Source organism: Schistocerca serialis, chromosome 1, assembly GCF_023864345.2.
Source record: "Schistocerca serialis cubense isolate TAMUIC-IGC-003099 chromosome 1, iqSchSeri2.2, whole genome shotgun sequence".
Lineage (NCBI taxonomy): Eukaryota > Metazoa > Arthropoda > Insecta > Orthoptera > Acrididae > Schistocerca > Schistocerca serialis.
Window position 1 is genome coordinate 1,204,875,875 of NC_064638.1, and position 21,660 is coordinate 1,204,897,534.

General features: G+C 43.0%; 1 protein-coding gene across 1 annotated transcript in view; it reads right to left on the reverse strand.

The window, feature by feature from the left end:
- Positions 1-21,660, reverse strand: part of LOC126456603 (protein sax-3-like) — a 117,430-nt gene that overhangs the window by 42,379 nt on the left and 53,391 nt on the right. The window contains exons 6-10 of the mRNA XM_050092350.1: positions 18,997-19,247; positions 10,448-10,786; positions 8,758-8,989; positions 7,513-7,628; positions 6,657-6,886 (exon numbers count right to left, since the gene is read on the reverse strand). Coding sequence (XP_049948307.1) covers positions 6,657-6,886; positions 7,513-7,628; positions 8,758-8,989; positions 10,448-10,786; positions 18,997-19,247 — 1,168 coding nt within the window. The remainder of the gene's footprint in view (positions 1-6,656; positions 6,887-7,512; positions 7,629-8,757; positions 8,990-10,447; positions 10,787-18,996; positions 19,248-21,660) is intronic.

The window sequence follows — 21,660 nt, forward strand, 5'->3', positions numbered from 1 at the left end:
AGTAGCAACTTTTCTTTTCATAATATTGTTACATTCCATCCTGGAGTCTCCATTAGTAGATGAGTAGTTAGTCCTTTTCGGTATGGGTACTATACACTTGAGCCGTATTCTAGAACCAGTCTCACAATTGATTTGTAAGCAATCTTGTTTGTAGACTGATTGCACTTCCCCAGTATTCTACCAATAAACTGAAGTCTACCACTTGCTGCACCCACAACTGAGCCTATGTGATCATTACATTTCATATCCCCACAAAGTGTGACTCCTGGATATTTGTATAAGTTGATCAATTCCAACAGTGAGTCATTGATAGTCATAGGATTCTACATTTTTGCGTTTTGTGAAGTGCACAAGTTTACATTTTTGAACATTTAAAATAAATTGCCAATCTTTGCACCACTTTGAAAACTTATCAGGATCTGAGTGAATATTTATGCAGCTTCTTTCAGATAGTACTTATAGACAACTGCATCACCTGCAAGAAGTCTGAAGTTACTATTAATATTGCCTGCAAGGTCATTAACATACAACATGAATAGCAAAGGTTGTAACACACTTCCCAGGGGCACACCTCAAGTTACTTTTACAACTGGTGATGATTCTCCATCCAAGATAGCATGCTGCATCCTCCCTGACAAAAAGTCCTTAATCCAGTCACAAATTTCACTTGAGACCTGATATGATTGTACTTTTGACTATAAGCATAGGTGTGGTACTGAGCGTAAAAGTCTATCTTGTATCTTGTCAAAAAAGCACAAGTTTTGCTGCTAAAAAGAAAGTGCGTGTACAATAGAAACGTGAAATATCGAAACTAAATGACTGTGTCTCTAAATTACAACTCATGATCAGTGAACTGAAAGTGGATATTAGTAAACTTACATTAGAAAAACGTGAGCTGATGTTGAAGCAGGAAATGATGACAGAAAACTCGACTTATTCAGATAAGTTGACAAAAGATATGTGCATAAACAGTTCACAGAGTGTTGGAAATCAAAAAAAGTGTGAAAGCAGTGTAAATTTAGTGCACAACAATGGCTATGATGTGTTATCTACGATAAATTACAAAAACTCCAAAAGTAAACAAAGTGCTCTTGCATCATCAAGAAGTAGTGTGTTTACTAACTCCTGTAAAATAAATAACGACAGCTACAAGAAAGTTTTAAGTACTGGAAAGCATGCAGATACAAGACATAAGATTTTATTTCTATCTGACAGTCATGGACAACACTGCACTACTTTATTAAATCAGACACTTCCACCAAGATACTTGCAACATCCATTCTCAAATCAAATGCACAGTTGAGTTGTTATTAATAACATTGAAGAAAAGGTAAAGGACTTCAATAAATTTGACTGTGTTACTGTTCTGGCTTGACCAAGTGATGTAGTATCAGATATCAAGGATTACCAGTGCACTGTGAACACATTGCTCACAAAATCTACTTTGACAGGGGGGACTGGAATGACAGAATATACAAAATGAACACGTCCTTGATGGAATATGTTGCCCAGTACAGCCACGCTAAGGTACTGGGTATAAATCTGTTTTTAAAGAGGACTGATTATACAAAGTGTGGGCTACATTTGGTGCTGAAAGGAAAGGAAAAACTATGCAGGAACCTCCATTATTCAGTCATGATTCAGTCCACAACACCATCACTGATCTCTGTTAACTGCTTGCAACAGGTAGATCAGTCACTCAACAAAACTTTATGCTTACAATATGGGAAAATAACAGAAGACAAAACCAAAAAAATTAACAGTAAATACGCATACTACGGAATGAACAAGTGACAAGGAAGCAACACAGAAGACAGTATCACCACAGTATATGAAAATAACAGAAGAAGAAACCAAAAAGTTAATAGTAAATGTGCCTTCAGAGGAATGAAAAATGGCAGGGAACCAGCACAGAAGACAATATCACCATGTAAAAAGACTGAGGAGGAAGCTGTACCAGAGTGGACAGAAGTTAAAAACAACAGATCATGACAAAGCCCCAGGCAGAAGTTAGTGTCCAAACAACATACGAACGATTTTTTATGGCCCAATCCACTGCAGAAGAAAACAACCAAGTAGTAGTCCAGGACCCCCAGGAGGTGAAAATCAGGTCAGAAATGAAAAGACTAGAGCCTACTCTTCAAAGAACTAACCAAGCAAGAAACATACCTCTCTTAGAACTGAATAATTCTTTAACTCTCCTATATCATAATGTACAGGGCTTAACCAGTAAGCTACATGAGCTAGAGGTCCTTTCAAATGGTTCATTGAAGGAGATTTCTATCTTGTGTAGAACTGAACACTGGCTACAAGAAATACAAAAATGTGCAGTTGAGATTTCAGACTTCCAGGTGGTCAGTAGCTTTTGCAGGGAAACATGCAGAGGGGGTGGAACATGTGTATATGTAAGAATAGGTATTAAATCAAAGGAAATTAGGTTTAAAATGTCTGCTGTATTGAAAAAGATTTTGAATATTGCTTATGTGAACTAACAGGTAGTAAAATTATAATTGCATGTGTATATAGGTCCCCATGTGGCAATTTTGAATTATTCTCTGAAAATTTGGAAAATCTTCTGAACTATGTAAACAGTCAGTCAAAATACATAATAGTGCTTGGGGATTTCAAAATTAATTTCAAGGACAACTGTAAAAAATGGAAAAAGCATGTTAATCCACTAAAAACATACAATATGGACATGTGTGTAGAAGATACCACCAGATACAGCAGCAAAAGTGAAAGTATTACAGACCAAATATTCATCGACAAATCAAAATGTGGCTCTAAATCTGAGGTATTGGATACAGGTTTCTCTGACCATCAGTCAGTTAAATTGACTTTAGAGAAATCTCATGAGAAAAGTGACAACAGGAGACATATTGAGAGATGATTAGTTAATGATGACAGCATTAGGATCTTTAAGCTAATGTTAAAAAATGTAAACTGGGACATGGAAAGCAATAGTTCTGTAGATATAAAATTCAACAAGTTCTTGCCAAATTATAAATACTACTATGATATTTCGTTCCCTCTGAAGAGAATTAAAATAAACAAAAAATCAAATTCATGGATAACAAGTGAACTCAAAGAGTCATCAGAATGTCTTCGAATGCTATATAAGTGTTCAAAGCAAAATACTATCTTGAAACCATTTGTCAAGTGTTATAGGAAAAAGCACAGGGAAGCTATAGTTGCTGCAAAAAGGAAGCACAATGATTCATATATCAGAAAGGATAACAACAAAATGAAATCTACGTAGAAAGTTATTAATAACCATACAGGCAAACATGAAAGTGCAAGTAATAAAATCACCATATAACACAAAAATGAAATTATCGATGATCCACTTCTAATAGCAAATATATTTAATGATCATTATATTAATGTAGCCCAAAACCTGATCACCGCTAAATATAAAAATAAAGAGGTAACAACTCCAATAAATGAAAGGACAATGTACCTGTATCCCATAACACCCAAAGAAGTACAAATGGCTATTAGCAAACTAAAGACTGGTATCCCTGACAAAACTATTAAATATGGTACCGATAATGTTGTCTCTCAACTTGTGGACATAATGACTCCTTTGAAACTGGTGTGTTTCCAAGTAAAATAAGGAGTCAACAGTAATACCAGTTTATAAGAATGGTGACAAGTTTGACATTAAAAATTTCAGACCTCTATCATTATTTGTATTTTCAAAAATAATTGAAAGAATAATGTATGACAGATTGCTAGACTTCCTAAACAAAAATAAAATTCTTGTAAATGCACAGAATGGTTTAAGAAAAGGCAAATCTACACAAACAGCTCTCTTCAGTTTCCTAAAACTTGTTTAAAAAGCTATTGAGGACAAAGAACTGATCTGTGGGTTGTTTTTGGACCTTTCCAAAGCATTTGATCTTATAAATCATAATCTACTGCTGTTAAAACTGTATAATTATGGTGTCTGTGGTATTTCCTATGATTCGTTCAATTCATATTTAACTGATAGGAAACAAAGAGTACAAATTTCTCAGGATGGAAATGTGTACCATTCTGAATATAAAGAAACTATGGGGTGCCACAAGGCTCAGTATTGGGGCCATTGTTATTCTTGATTTTTATTAGTGACCTACCTCAACAGTTTTCAACAGCTGATACCATATTACTTACTGATGATACCAGCTTTAATATAAAAGGGAAGAATGATTATGAGATGCCGCAAAAAATCAACAAAACAGCAGAAGTGGCATAAAAATGGTTTAAAGGTAACTGTCTAGTGGTCAGTGACAAGAAAACTATATGGATGAACTTCAATCATATAAGGAAATAAATTCACATTATCGAATAGCCAAATTCAGCAAAAGAATCACATAAAATTTTTAGGTTTATGGGTGGATGAGCATCTAAGATGGGAAAAACATGTATAAATGCTTAAAAAAATTAAGCAAGTACTGTTACATATTAAGAGTGCCTAAAGATTGCTGCAATACCGAAACAGTGTTAAGTGCTTATTATGCATACATGCATAGTCTACTGAAGTATGGAATAGTGATCTGGGGAAATAACTCTTTTGCAAAGCAGTCTTTTAAGCTCCAAAAGAAAGCTTTAAGATTAATAAGAGATGATGTGTACAGAACACAATGTAGAAGTATCTTTAAGGAATTAAAAATCATGACTTTACCATCTATATTTATATTTGAAAGCATACGCTTCGTTAAAAACCATCACATTTCAGCTTTGAATAGTGAAATCCACCATTATCAAACAAGGAACAGGGATGATTATCATAGGTATGTGCACAGAAAATCAATATATCAGGGCAGTGCTGTTTACAAACCAAAAATTCTGTACAGTGTATTGCCAGATAGCATCAAAAAAATACCAAACAGTAATACATTTAAAAAAATAACCAAACAATCTACTAATAAACAACAGCTTCTACAGTATTAACGAATACCTGGAATTTTGCTCAAACCTGTAGGTATACTTCATACCTCTGTAAACAAAAATTCATAATTATCAACCATTCCTAGTTAAAACTGAACTTCTTTCATCCATGTATGCACATAATCATGCACCTAGCTTTTGTGCTGTATGTTACTATGCCTAGTTAGGTAAAGTGCTGGTATTTAATAGTTTTAGTAAAATCAACCAAGGGGTTCAAGTTTTCTTCTATCTGTATGTACATAAGCAAAATAATGTTTTTGTCATACAGAAATGTTGATACACAAACAAACACAAACACACACACAAAATTCAAGCTTTCGCAACAAACTGTTGCCTCATCAGGAAAGAGGGAAGGAGAGGGGAAGACGAAAGGAAGTGGGTTTTAAGGGAGAGGGTAAGGAGTCATTCCAATCCCGGGAGCGGAAAGACTTACCTTAGGGGGAAAAAAGGACAGGTATACACTCGCACACACGCACATATCCATCCACACATACAGACACAAGCAGACATATTTAAAGACAAAGAGTTTGGGCAGAGATGTCAGTCGAGGCAGAAGTGTAGAGGCAAAGAAGTTGTTGAAAGACAGGTCTCACCTGTCTTTCAACAACTTCTTTGCTTCTTCACTTCCTTAACTTCTTAACTTCTTTGCCTCTACACTTCTGCCTCGACTGACATCTCTGCCCAAACTCTTTGTCTTTAAATATGTCTGCTTGTGTCTGTATGTGTGGATGGATATGTGCGTGTGTGCGAGTGTATACCTGTCCTTTTTTCCCCCTAAGGTAAGTCTTTCCGCTCCCGGGATTGGAATGACTCCTTACCCTCTCCCTTAAAACCCACTTCCTTTCGTCTTCCCCTCTCCTTCCCTCTTTCCTGATGAGGCAACAGTTTGTTGCGAAAGCTTGAATTTTGTGTGTGTGTTTGTGTTTGTTTGTGTGTCTATCGACCTGCCAGCGCTTTTGTTCGGTAAGTCACCTCATCTTTGTTTTTATATATAATTTTTCCCACGTGGAATGTTTCCTTCCATTATATAGAAATGTTGATAGCAATGATAAGATTTTTCTATGCTGTAAATATGTAATATTTTATACTGTTCCATACTTTGACAAGTCTAGTATGATCAATGTGATAATATGGACACTAAATAAATAAATAAATAAAAAATAAATAAATAAAAGCTTTTTGGAAATCAGTAAATATGGCATCTGTATGACTGCCCTGTTCCAAAGCTTTGATGTTTTTGGAACCCATCCTGTTTGGCAATGAGGAGGTCATTTTGTTCAAGTTACCAGTACCTCATTATGTTTGAGCCTGGAATATGTTCTAAGATTGTACAACAAATCAGTTTCATGGATATTGGACGGTACTTATTTGGATCACTTCTTCTACCCTTCCTGCAGATGGGTATGACCTGTGTGTTTTTCCTTGAACTAGGTATGGGCTTTTGTTTGGGGAATCTATGATACGTTACAGTTAGAAGAGGGGCTAACTCAGCCGCAACTTGCAGCCTCTTCACCAGCAAGACGACAACAAAATGTACTCTGCTTACCCTAATTGCATTATTATTAAAAAATCAAATTCAAGAACATAAGATTTTGTCATTGCTGTACTGAATACATTAACTATTAATATGGAATGTAAATGTGAGTGAAGTATGACTACCTCCACTTTACTCTATGTTTGAAAAAAGAAATTGTACAAAAGAAAGATATGATGTAGAAAGTAACCTGTTATGGTGGTCTCTGAGCAGTAACCGTGAGGCAGGATCAAGTCTGAGAGTAGCTGGAGCACTGGCAGGCCCTGGACCAGCTCGGGTGACAGCGGATGCCTGGACAATGTATGTCACACCGGCTGTTAGGTTGGTCAGCAGCAGGGTGGGGCTTGTTGCACTCACTGTCACATTGCTGAGTACCCTTGAAGTATTGCTTTCAGCAGTTCCTCCTGTGCGTACCACAACCTGGAAGCAATTTTAAGTGATTACTAGGAATAGAAAGGAAAATTCATTTGCACCAAATTGTCTTTTTAGTTCTGAAGTAACAACACACATAAATAAAATAAAGAAATACACGAGACTGTCTTCATCATACTAAGAAACACATTTTTTTGCTCATTATCAACTTCCATGAGATAGCCTGAACATGATCAAGAAATGTGTCATCACAAATGCAGTGCAAAAAAGCTGAGGGCTTGAAAAAGAAAGAGATGTATCAATTTCATTATTTTTATCATGGCAGTGACAACAGCAACTGTTACGAAATTGTCTTGACTGAAACACAGCCCACAGTTGCACTAAATTATGTTTATTTTAAACCTTGACCATGGTCAAGGTTTAAAATAAACATTATTTAGAGCAACTGTGGGCTGTTTTTCATTCGAGACAATTTATCAGTTTATTTGCATGTGAGATCTACATTATTATTTCCAGTGAGTTATGTTTTTAAATGAATTATTTATGTGTAAATTTTAATTTGCATTCAGTTGCCTGAAATACTATCCATAAAATTCTTTTACATTATGTTCTGAACTAAGGTAATTTCATTTGATGTGTAAAACCCATCCTTTAACACAATATACGTGATGTACCTGATAGCTTCTCAGAACACCATTGTGTGAGCTTGCAGGTGGTGGTTTCCATTTCAGGTACACTGCAGTGGCATTTAGCAGAGTAGCTTCTATTTGTGTTGGTGGTTCAGATGGAACTGTAAAGAGATTTTTTCATTTAGCATAGTGAATTTGATTAACAGGCCAGCAATAAATAACATCGTATCTGTGCAATAATTACAAGGAAAACTTGTACTACTGGGTTTGCCAGGATACATAGTTAAGCAGCAAGTTGATACTTTACTTGTACTTGTTAGGGATTACACTCCAAATTATTCTGATATTTATTTTTTTTCTACCTGACTTTACACACAACACTGATGACCAATAGAGTTATGTGAGAATGACTCTAATTCCAGCAATTCAAGTTTCCTAAGCATCTCTATTACACCTTTGTTTCTGTTCATACCCTCCCATTATGATCACAGCAGTGAATCTCTGAATTCTTTGATATCCCTTCCAGGTTATTTGATAAGAACCCAAAACACTGCAGCACATTACACCAGGCTCAAGTATGTGGCTCTTGTTACAGGTAAAGATAATCTGATTTTATAGCATTCTTTCTCCTTTCTGCATGTTTATACATGTGTTCCTAGTAGTATAAAAATCAAAGTCATTCTGTCTATTTCTACGATTGTTCAGTTGTGATATTTCCTTTGTAGTTAGAAGCCATAGATGAGGTCTGTTCAAAAAATTCCAGCTCATTCGTAATTTTGCGCCAGGACCCATGCCTCCATCTTTGCTACCCTCCCTGTTTACCTTTCCCCTGTTGCTTCATAACCTGGGTTGTGAGTAACTAAATCCACTTTCCCTTCTTCCTCTTTTTTCCCCTCTCTCCTACCTGACGAAGGAATAAAGTACCGAAAGCTAGGATAAAACTTTTCTGTTCTGTTTTGTGTATCTATCGGCTGTACTGAGCTGAGGTAAGTACTGGCCAGCCCCTCTATCTCTTTGTTAGTATTTATATATATTTCTGCCAAACATCTGATTGATAATGGATAAGTTTTATGTGACTGAAAACACAAATTTTACATTTGAATAAGGCTGCTTTTCCTTTATAATGCATGACACTGGTTGAGCAAAATGGAATCTTGGATAAAATATCCTGGAAATTGCTTAACACTAACCAAAATTCATTAGGTTACCTCTTATAACAAAGCAAATGAAAATATTGGAATGTATGTATGCATACATGGTAGTCTAACATACCTAAAACAATTATCTTACCATCTTCCAGAGTGCGTACAGTTCTCGAGTTAGAAGGACGGCCATCAACAGTCTTGTAGAAGGGCACAAGGAAGAACTCATAGCGTGTGTACTTTGCTAGGCCGGACACTTGGAAACCTGATGCTTCTCCAGCATGCAGCACTGTGAGCACATTGTAGGCTCCTGGCATGCGAACTCCATCCAGCGGTCTTGAGTATATGTAGAAGCCCTCAACAAACTCTGCACTCAAGATCTGCGAGTAAAGAATTTCAGCAATACTCATTAAATGCATATAATTGTTTAACTAGACAATAGGATGATTAAAAAGGAAAAACATGGATTAGCGATAAAACTGCACAAATAATCAGAATGAACAATATTATCTGGCTTGGATACTAAAAAATCTGTCTATTGGAAAAGAGAGCCACAATCATTACTGAATGCTGAAGTGCTTCATTTGTATCATTGTACAGTAGCAACACACTATCTCTATGCTGAAACTGCACATATTCTACCAGGAGTTGTACATTTTCTGATACTGGCATTTCATTCCACTTCTTTTTGTGATTCATTGCCCCTATAAATGGATTACTACACAAAGGAGTCACAAACCAGCAGCTTTAGCCAGTAGGTTTGTATCATACTAGACACACACACTTTGGCAAACATGAAGGAGCTACATACTAACTGATGATGTAATCTTGTAGAATGAACATGGCACTCAGCTGAAACAGGAAGCTGTTAATTTTCTGGGAATTGCATACTTTACACCTCCTGCCGCCTTGATCCCCCCTCACCCCCTGGTTGCTCCTCTCCTCTCCCATCCCCGCCCCGTGCCACGCCTTCACTGTTGTGTCCCCCCTACCCTCCATCTCTACACCCTTCATCTCATTTCCCAAGGTGGATTCCATCAACTCCCCCTCCCGGATGATGCCCTCTCTCCCTCCAATCGACTCTGATCCTCACCCCCCCTCCTTTCCTCCATCCTTTTCCCGGGCTCCCTCTCTCCCCCCTTCGATCCTCTTTTTTTCCCCACCTACCCTCTCTCTGCCCCCTTCTCTCCCCTGAGTCCTTTTGTATTTCCCTCCTGTGCCTTTTCCCATTCGCTCTCGTGTCTGCCCTGCCCCCCCCCCCCCACCCTTATGAGTGCTCTTCCTCCTTTGGTTCCCCCCCTTTCGTTTTTCTTCTCCTCCCTCCTTATTCCCCCCCCCCCCATCTGTCCAGGTTTCCCCCCCCCCCCCCCCCCCATCTGCCCTTGGCTATGGTCATTTTAGTGCAGTGTTTACAGTGAGTGTTCAGTGTTCTGTGTCTTTTCCGAAGTGTTGGGAACGGACATCGTGCTGTCGCTGGGTGTGATTTTATACCTCTTGCGAACAGAAACCAGACTGTCGCCATGTTTTTTTTTAATTGTCTGTCTACTATGTTACCTGTCTGCTTCCTGTGTATTTTATTAGTTTTGCCAACGCTTTGCTTTATGTTTTAACTTTCCACAATTTTCCGCGGTTTTACAATTTCAGTCACCGTTTTATCGCCTGCTTTTATTGTTTCTTATCTTCTTCTTACGTTTTAAACAGTCTGTAGGCTGCAGAGCAGCGTAATAAGCTGCTGCCAGCCCGCCCCCTTCGGGGGGAATCGAAATTCAATAAAGGAAAAAAAAAAGTCTTCTGGAAGTGTGAGGGGTGTTTGGCAGTGGGAGAAGCGGCGCGCTCACCTCCCAGACGAGCTTGACGGCGGTGGAGGCGACGGGCTGCGCGTCGGCCAGCTCGACGATGTGGCCGGCCAGCAGGCTGGCGGTGGCCCGGGCCAGCAGCCGCTCCTCGTCCGCCCTGCCGGCTGTGCCCGCGGCGCCCGCGGGGACCGTCACCGGCTCGGACATGGGGCTGGGCGGCGACAGGCCGTGCGAGTTCTCGGCGCGCACCAGGAACGTGTAGGTGACGCCGGCCGCCAGGTGGTGCTGCGTGTAGCTGGGGCCCGGCACGCGGCGCGCCGACACCACCCAGCCTCCGCCGCCGCCGCCGCCCGCAGATTCGTCGCGCCCGAACAGCTCCACCTGGCCGCACAAGAGCACGCGCGGCGGTTAGCGCACTGGGCTCGCGTTCGTGACGACGGCGGTTCGAACCCGCGCCCCGCCGTAGCGGGACTTTGAATTTCGCCGCGCTACACTCGTTCCCTCACATATAAATTATACCGTCGCAGCGGTATGAGCGCTCGACGGCAGAGAAAATACACGAGGGCTATCCACAAAGTACATTACGTTTTGGAATTAAAAATAAATAAAGTATTGGGAAATTTTTTTATTATATACAGATGAAAGCCACACTTAAATGCTACTTTTCTACATACACTGCTGGCCACCGTAAATGCAACACCAAGAAAGACAAGAGGTAGCACAACAAAATTTATTTCGTAGATGAAATATTGACCAAGTATCAAATGATTACGTTTACAGACGTCTGTGACATGTGGTTCCTGCCAGAATCAGTAGCCAGAGTAGCCGCCATTGTTGGAGATCACCGCTGCCACACGTCTCGGCATTGAGTCAAAGAGACGTTGGATGTGTTCCTGGGGTACAGCAGCCCAAGCAGCTTCCACACGTTGCCAAAGATCATCTGGTGTGGCAGCTGGGGATGTAATCTGGGTCACTCGTTGAGCAACCACATGTTTTCTATCGGCGAAAGATCCGGAGAGCGAGCCGGCCAGGGAAGCAAGTCAATCTGGTTATTGACGAAGAACCTTTGGACAATGCGTGCCACGTGTGGTCGCGCATTATCCTGTTGAAATATGGCTGTGGCCGAGCCCTGAAGGTAAGGAAGGACAGCTGGCTCCAGCACCTCGGATATGTAGCGCCGGCTATTTAAAGTACCGGCAATGCGTACTAGAGGCGTGCGAGAGTAATATCCAATACCGCCCCATACCATAATACCCGGTGCAAGACCAGTGTGACGGTGCATAATGCAGCTGTCCAGCATCCTCTCTCCACGGTGTCTCCACACTCGAATCCGACCATCGTGGTGCTGCAGACAGAAGCGTGCCTCGTCAGTAAAGACAACGTCATTCCATTCTGCCGTCCACATCCGTCTGTCATCACACCATTGGCGACGGAGACGTCTGTGGTTCTGCGTCAATGGTAGACGAAGCAATGGACGTCTTGCGGACAGACCACTCTGCTGTAAACGGCGTCGAATGGTACGCGCAGACACTGGATGATGCGTTACAGACGCAATGTGCTGTGCTATGGTTCGGGATGTCACTGAGCGATCCGTCACTGCCATGCGCACAATTTGCCTATCAGCACGTGCAGTGGTGCTCCGAGGTGAATGCGACCGACCACGTCGGTCCGTCGTACCCTCCTGCATCCAACGGTCACATATCCGCATTACAGTTGTTTGGTTTGGTCCAACACGACTAGCGATTTCTCTGTATGATAATCCACAATCTCGGTAAGCCACTATCCTTCCTCTGTCGAACTCGGATACTTGATCAAACGATGTTCGCTGTTGTCTACGAGGCATAACTGATCGTCTTGTGAAACAACCACAAGGTAAACACACGTGCCGAACGTACACTCGTCAAAATCGCCAAGCCTTAAATGGCGCTATGAGGTGGCGCCACAGACGCGCGTGATGTGCGTCTGCGCTGAAATTCTAATCAGTTGCATATCTCATCGCTGCAAACCCACGGTGTAAATTTCACTTGATTCGGATGCTTCCTTCAGGGTGCTGCATTTACGGTGGCCAGCAGTGTAGTTGCCATTTAAATTAAGGCACTTATCGTAGCGATGGGCGAGCTTGGAAATTCCTTCGTCGTAAAATTCGGCCACCTGCGCCTTCAACCACGTGGTTACCTCCTCTTGAAGCTGTGCGTCGTCATCAAAACGCTGCATAGCCAACCACTTCTTCATTGCTGGGAATAAGAGGAAGTCGCCCGGTGCCAGGTCGGGACTGTACGGCGGATGAGGAAACAACTCCCACTTAAAAGATTCGAGAACTTTACGAGTGGCATTTGCCGTGTGGGCCCGGGCGTTGTCGTGAATCAGCAAGATCTTTGAGCCCAACTTTCCCCTGCGCTTGTTTTGTATTGCTCCTCTGAGGTTGTGCAGAGTTTGGCAAAACCTTTGAGACTTTATTGTAGTGCCTCTTTCCAGGAAATCCACAAAAATCACACCTTTTCTGTCCCAAAAGACAGTCGCCATCACCTTCCTTGCCGACATTGTCTGCATGCATTTCTTGGGTTTTGGGGGGGGGGGATTTCTGTGCCCCCACTGCATTGACTGCAATTTTGTCTCGCAGTTCACATGCTTAACCCATGTTTCGTCACCAGTAACGATTCGATCGAGTAATGAGTCGCCATCTTTCTCGTAAGCGTCCAAAAACGTTAACGCTGCAGCCATTCGCTGATTTTTGTGAATCTCTGTCAAGATTTTTGGTATTCATCTTGCACAAAACTTGTGGTAACCAAGCTTTTCGGTAATGATTTCGTGCAACAAACTTCGTGAAATTTGTGGAAAACTCATAGAGAGTTCCGTTATTGTGAAATTACGGTTTTCACGGACCGCAGCATCGACTTTTTCGACAAGTTCGGCAGTCACTATGCTGGGTCTTCCACTTCGCTCTTCGTCGTGAACGTTAGTTCGGCCATTTTTAAATTTTATGACCCATTGACGCACTCCACCTTCAGTGATTATGTTGTCTCCATACACTTCACAAAGCTGCCGATAGATTTCTGTCGGTGTACAGTTTTTTGCAGTCAGAAACCTTATTACAGCACGCACTTCACACTTCGCGGCATTTTCAATTAACGCTGACATTTCAAACTGCCACAGTAACTCAACAGAGTACAGCACAAACCTCTCACTAGCACGGCAGGATGCCGACTGAGCGGGGGAATGCCATGACACCAAGATGGCCGCGCTAGCCCCGCCCCTGATGGACACAAACGAAATCGTAATGTACTTTGTGGATAGCCCTCGTATAAGAAAATGAAGGTACAAAAATTATAACTCTTTTTGTTTTCTACTCGCTCTTGTCTCTTGAGAGCGGAAGCTTAACTTACTTGCTAGCTAGTCTTGGTAAGATTAATACAAAAAAAAAAAAAAAACTTATTAATGTGCAGACGTATTGTGGAAGTTCGTATGAAATTTGGAGGATGGAAGCAGCAACGTAAAATACATTGCATTCATTATCAAGATGCATTTAATTTGTATTCATTAGTAATTCCTTGACAATCAAATTTATTGCAAGATTTCGGAGCAGCTACGACTTTTCGTGCAGAAATGAAGCAGGAGATTTTTGAAGAACAAGACCTGGACGCCGCACGAGAGAAGACGTGTTAACATGGTAAAGAATGAACTCTTATCTACGCCATTTCCCCCTGTTAATCACATTTTAATATTCTCTGTTCTCTTTCAAATAATTTTTGTAGTGGAAATTGGTTTGACTTTTGCTCAGAAACGCCACAAGGTCACCCCAACGATAGCTTTTCCGAATCATGAAGTCCGATAGCTTTTCTGTAATACGAAGTCCGATTTCCATTTCATTCTTTCCCTTTTTCACGGTTATTAACGATTTTAAAACCCCCTTTTTATTCACCATTTCTTCCCACATTTTCAACCTTTTCTTTTCTTCTCTTTTTTGTTTTTTATTAACCACTACAACTGGCGACCGTGACAGGACGCGAACCTGCAACCTTCACCTGGACGCAGAAATACACACAGCAATGTCACTGAGCGAGGTGGCGCAGTGGTTAGCGCTCTGGACCCACATTCGTGAGGACGGCGGTTCGAACCTGCGTCGGGCCATCCTGCTTTAGGTTTTGCGTGATTTCCCTAGATCGCTACAGGCAAATCCCAGGATGATTTCTTTGAGATTGTAAGCTTATCAGTCTGTCGCTGACATAGAAGACTGCAAACCTTCTTTCCTTCCCGTTTGGGCAAACTGTGCAGTGACTAGAGTACATGTAAGGCTTACTGGGACAGGGTAAATGCTAGCTACAATGAAGTCAATAATTCGATCGTAATATTGGCATTTTAATTTGATATTGCACACAACTGACAAAATTTACAAAAAAAAAAAAAAAATGTGAATCTCTTTGTCGACCCACACACTCCTGAGAATGGCACATTAACAATTTGCAATTACGCGCCCCTATTACCGGCAGCTGCGTTGATAAATACTCGGCACCTCGCGAGGATAACTCCTAGATCGAGAATATTAGGTACGTTGTTGGAAGTGGTTAGGCGTTGGTGAAAATCTCGCTTCTGAGCACACAAAGACCTCTAACCGCAGAACTCTGTACGGAACACGCGTTGGTGCAATGCTGCGATACAAGACGCCGTTTCCAAGTCCGTACCGCTCGATGGCTGAAGGCGAAGTCCTTCCACAATTCTCTCGTCTCCCACGCGTACGAAAACGCGGCGGAAGAATACTCAGTTTAGGCCAATGTGGAACGCTCTATCATCGCCGAAATCCCTCCACTGAGATCTACCCAATGATCGAGTAGGTCATAACGCCCCTAGGCAAACGAAATTCCCGTCTTCGCCAAATGTTGCCCAGCACAGGTGGCTCCGAATGCCGGGCTACCCACAAAGGCGCCGTATTGTCCCACGTTTACGGTGAGCGCTACCTGCCGCCCAAGGCGGCCCGGCGAGCTACGGCCATCTGCAGACTCAAATACCACAATTCTCAACTACCGACGCTTTTCACCAACGCTTTAAGTTAGTGGCTCAATCCTGCAGACATGCAGGGAGTGCTGCACGAGAGTGCCTCATATTTGTCATAATTCAGTAGAGTCATGACCTGATGCCCTTGCCAGTCCCTTTATTATTAATACTAATGTTGGTAAGCTAACGTCTAAGTGTCCATGTCCTGGCACCTTACAAGATGGCACGGCCGATTTCCTTCCCCATCCTTCCATAAACCGATGGGAGCAATGACTTCGCTGTTTGGTTCAAAATGGTTCAAATGGCTCTGAGCACTATGGGACTTAACTTCTGAGGTCATCAGTCCCCTAGAACTTAGAACTACTTAAACCTAACTGACCTAAGGACATCACATACATCTATGCCCGAGGCAGGATTCGAACCTGCGACCGTAGCTGTCGCGCGGTTCCAGACTGTAGCTGTTTGGTTGGTTGGTTGGTTTGGGGGAAGAGACCAAACAGCGAGGTCATCGGTCTCATCGGGTTAGGGAAGGACGGAGAAGGAAGTCGGCCGTGCCCTTTCAAAGGAACCATCCCGGCATTTGCCTGGAGTGATTTAGGGAAATCACGGAAAACCTAAATCAGGATGGCCGGACGCGGGATTGAACCGTCGTCCTCCCGAATGTGAGTCCAGTGTGCTAGCCACTGCGCCACCTCGCTCGGTAGCTGTTTGGTCCCCTCCCTCATATCAACCACTCGACAGCATTGTCAGGGCGAGGTGTGACTTGTGGGCGAAGGCTCCGAGATGGGGCCGCTCCGTGAGGCAGAACAAAACACACCTCTCAGTTATTCAACTAACTTGAGCCATGCTGCACGTTCGACACTCTTATGTCAATTGACTACTCCAGACAAATGAGTCTATTACAGCCTCCCTGTCGTTTTGTTCCTATACTGGCGAGGAGAACACAGCAAGTGGCGTAACCCGATTTCCCAGAAATTTCACTCAGGGGAAGAGGAGGCAAAAATAAGAGAAAGTCTCTCTGGGCTTACCCGCAGACACTACATCGTTTCTGAGAAAACGACGGACAGTGTTTTCTACATCTACATCTACATGGATACTCTGCAAATATCATTTAAGTGCCTGGCAGAGGGTTCATCGAACCACCTTCACAACTCTCTATTATTCCAATCTCGTATAGCGCGCGGAAAGAATGAACACCTATATCTTTCCGTGCGAGCTCTGATTTCCCTTATTTTATCGTGGTGATCGTTCCGCGCTATGTAGGTCGGTGTCAACAAAATATTTTCGCATTCGGAGGAGAAAGTTGGTGAGTGGGGTTTGGTGAGAAGATTCCGTCGCAACGAAAAACGCCTTTCTTTTAATGATTTCCAGCCCAAATCCTGTATCATATGTGACACACTCTCCCATATTTCGCGATAATAGTAAACGTATTGCCTTTCTTTGAACTTTTTCGATGTTCTCCGTCAGTCCTATCTGGTAAGGATCCCACACCGCGCAGCAGTATTCTAAAAGAGGACGGACAAGCAGTCTCCTTAGTAGGTCTGTTACATTTTCTAAGTGTCCTGCCAATAAAACGCAGTCTTTGGAAGCCTTCCCCACAACTATTTCTATGTGTTCTTTCCAATTTAAGTTGTTCGTAATTGTAATACCTAGGTATTTAGACCGAGCGAGATGGCGCAGTGGTTAGCACTCTGGACTCGCATTCGGGAGGACGACGGTTCAATCCCGCGTCCGGCCATCCTGATTTAGGTTTTCCGTGATTTCCCTAAATCGCTTCAGGCAAATGCCGGGATGGTTCCTTAGAAAGGGCACGGCCGATTTCCTTCCCCATCCTTCCACAATCCGAGCTTGTGCTCTGTCTCTAATGACCTCGTTGTCGACGGGGCGTTAAACAGTAATCCTCCTCCTCCTAGGTATTTAGTTGGATTTACGGCTTTTAGATCAGACTGATCTATCGTGTAACCGAAGTTTAAGGAGTTCCTTGTAGCACTCATGTGGATGACGTCACACTTTTCGTTGTTAAGGTCAACTGCCAATTTTCGCACCATTCACATATCTTTTCTAAATCGTGTTGCAGTTTGTTTTGATCTTCTGATGACTTTATTAGTCGATAAACGACAGCGTCATCTGCAAACAACCGAAGACGGCTGGTCAGAGTGTCTCCAAAATCGTTTATATAGATAAGGAACAGCAAAGGGCCTATAACACTACCTTGTGGAACGCCAGAAATCACTTCTGTTTTACTCGATTACTACGAACTGTGACCTATCTGACAGGAAATCACAAATCCAGTCGCATAACTGAGACGATATTCCATAAGAACGCAATTTCACTACGAGCCGCTTGTGTGGTACAGTGTCGAAAGCCTTCCGGAAATCCAGAAATACGGAATCAATCTGAAATCCATTGTCAATAGCACTCAACACTTCATGTGAATAAAAAGATAGTTGTGTTTCACAGGAACGATGTTTTCTAAACCCATGTTGACTGTGTGTCAGTAGACCGTTTTCTTCGAGGTAATTCATAATGTTCGAACACAATATATGTTCTAAAATCCTGCGGTATATACAGGGTGTTACAAAAAGGTACGACCAAACTTTCAGGCAACATTCCTCACACACAAATAAAGAAAGGATGTTGTCCGGAAACGCTTAATTTCCATGTTAGAGCTCATTTTAGTTTTGTCATCGATTCACCGCCATGATTTCATACAGGATACTCTACCTGTGCTGCTAGAACATGTGCCTTTACAAGTACGACACAACATGTGGTTCATGCACGATGGAGCTCCTGCACATTTCAGTCGAAGTGTTCGTACGCTTCTCAACAACAGATTCGGTGACCGATGGATTGGTAGAGGCGGACCAATTCCATGGCCTCCACGCTCTCCTGACCTCAACCCTCTTGACTTTCATTTATGGAGGCATTTGAAAGCTCTTGTCTACGCAACCCCGGTACCAAATGTAGAGACTCTTCGTGCTCGTATTGTGGACGGCTGTGATACAATACGCCATTCTCCAGGGCTGCATCAGCGCATCAGGGAGTCCTAGCGACGGAGGGTGGATGCATGTATCCTCGCTAACGGAGGACATTTTGAACATTTCCTGTAACAAAGTGTTTGAAGTCACGCTGGTACGTTCTGTTGCTGTGTGTTTCCATTCCATTATTAATGTGTTTTGAAGAGAAGTAATAAAATGAGCTCTAACATGGAAAGTAAGCGTTTCCGGTCACATGTCCACATAACATATTTTCTTTCTTTGTGTGTGAGGAATGTTTCCTGAAAGTTTGGCCGTACCTTTTTGTAACACCCTGTAGACGTCAACGATATGGGCCTGTAATTTAGTGGATTGCTCCTACTACCTTTCTTGAATATTGGTGTGGCCTGTGCAACTTTCCAGTCTTTGGGTACGGATCTTTCGTCGAGCGAACGGTTGCGTATGATTGTTAAGTATGGAACTAATGCATCAGCATTCTCCGAAAGGAATGCAACCTAATTTATCTTGTATAAAATGGATCAGAGAATTTCTGTTGAATTTTGCAGTAGGAACGCAATCAAGTGCTACAGTGATGGACGCTGGTAATGATGCAAGTGTAAGACATACCTGGTAGCCGAGCAGGGACGAGGAGCCGATCTTGTTGTTGCGCGTCCACTGGATGGTGACGCTGGAGGCGGTGACGTTGACGACGTGCGGGCGGCTCGGCGGACCGGGGAACGTCGACGGCTCCGGTGCGCGGAAGAAGTGGATGTTGGGGTTGGTGGGCAGCTCGAGGCGCAGGCTGGCGCTCCACGTGGCCTTCCCGCTGCGCGAAGACGCCACGCACGTGTACAGGCCGCTGTCTCGCTTCTCCAGGTCTGCAGGGGAAACAGTCACTCAAGTTGCTTCAGGAGGGATGTACAGGCGGTGGTAAAAAAACGTGGAAACACTCAAAAAACACAGTACATTACCACGCCCAGTACGGTGTAGAAAACCATCTGGCATTCAAAACAGCTTCCCGTCGTCTCAAAATGGTTTAACACAGGTGTGGTGTGGTTTTCAAGGGAAATGCAGGAGGATCTGCAGCGAATTGACGCATGGTGCAGGGAATGGCAATTGAATCTCAATGTAGACAAGTGTAATGTGCTGCAAATACATAGAAAGAAAGATCCCTTATCATTTAGCTACAATATAGCAGGTCAGCAACTGGAAGCAGTTAATTCCATAAAGTATCTCGGAGTACGCATTAGGAGTGATCTAAAATGGAATGATCATATAAGGTTGATCGTCGGTAAAGCAGATGCCAGAATGAGATTCATTGGAAGAATCCTAAGGAAATGCAATCCGAAAACAAAGAAAGTAGGTTACAGTACGCTTGTTCGCCCACTGCTTGAATACTGCTCAGCAGTGTGGGGTTCGTACCGGATAGGGTTGATGCAAGAGATAGAGAAGATGCAACGGAGCGCAGCGCGCTTCGTTACAGGGTCATTCAGTAATCGCGAAAGCGTTACGGAGATGATAGATAAACTCCAGTGGAAGACTCTGCAGGAGAGACGCTCAGTAGCTCGGTACGGGCTTTTGTTAAAGTTTCGAGAACATACGTTCAACGAGGAGTCGAGCAGTATATTGCTCCCTCCTACGTATATCTCACGAAGAGACCATGAGGATAAAATCAGAGAGATTAGAGCCCACACAGAAGGGGCTCTGAGCACTATGGGACTCAACTGCTGAGGTCATTAGTCCCCTAGAACTTAGAACTACTTAAACCTAACTAACCTAAGGACATCACAAACATCCATGCCTGAGGCAGGATTCGAACCTGCGACCGTAGCGGTCTTGCGGTTCCAGACTGCAGCGCCTTTAACCGCACGGCCACTTCGGCCGGCAGAGCCCACACAGAGGCATACCGACAATCCTTCTTTCCACGAACAATACGAGACTGGAATAGAAGGGAGAACCGATAGAAGTACTCAAGGTACCATCCGCCACACCCCGTCAGGTGGCTTGCGGAGTATGGATGTAGATGTAGAATCTTACACCGTTCTTCTTGCTAAATATGCCAAGTTCAGGTAACGATGACGGAATTGGATAGTGATCATAGAACCTTCTCCCAAAGTAGACCTTATAGGTTCAACAACATCGATATCTGAAGATAGGGTATTGAATTGCCGAAACTGGTTGTGAAAACAAAATAAAATCTCAAATCGCACGGTTTGTGTGGTGACTTTCCTTGTGAAATATTTGACCAGCAGCTGTCCCGCGTCAACAGTGGATCAACAGCGATATTAAGATCTGGTCAGGGTAGATGTGAAAGTTCATTCACGGGCTCCCAAAACCAGTCCTGGACTATGTGATCTGTGGTGGTGGTAAGTGCCTGTGGGATCAACCTGCTGTGGTCATCGGTCCCTAGGCTTACGCACTACTTAATCTAACTTAAACTAACTTACGCTAAGGACAACACACACGCGTCTGACATGGGAGAGCCGAGCGAGCCGTGGCAAGGCGCACTAGACCGTGTGGCTACCCCGTGTGGCTATGTGACCAGTCTTAACATGGACCCTGACGTCTTGGAACACAGCACTGGTAACAACCACTGTACTATGGGATGGTCCTGATGAGCCAGTAAGGTCACATTGTCCATGGCAGTAATGCGATCTTGCAGAGTAACCAACGAACCCACGGAATATGACGATATGGCTGCCCAAATCATCTCCGAATTTCTGCCACACTTCTCTATATAAACGTAAACTCGGCCAGAGGTTGCAAATAGTGTGAAACAAGACTCATCTGACAAAACGATATTCTTCCATAGTCCACGTTTTATGGCATTACGTTTTCTAGTTACGGGCATTTGCTTCATTGAGGAGTGGTTTTGGGTTCCAGCACGACCTGCAATTCCATGCTTAAGGAGCTCCCTCTGCTTTTTATGGTCTTGCCAGGGCTCGCGAGTGCGGCATTCAGCTCTGCAGTGACTGTTGCAGATGTCGTCCGCCGGCCGCTGTGGCCGAGCGGTTCTAGGCACTTCAGTCCGGAACCGCGCTGCTGCTACGGTCTTAGGTTCGAATCCTGCCTCGGGCGTGGATATGTGTGATGTCCTAAGGTTAGTTAGTTTTAAGTAGTTCTAAGTCTAGGGGACTGTTGACCTGAGCTGTCAAGTCCCATAGTGCTCAGAGTCAACTGAACCATCAGATGTTGTCCTCTTATTTTTCGTCACAATCTTCTTCAATGACCACATGTCACGGTCACTCAACATGCACTATCGTCCACTCTGTGACTTAGAGGTTGATGTTT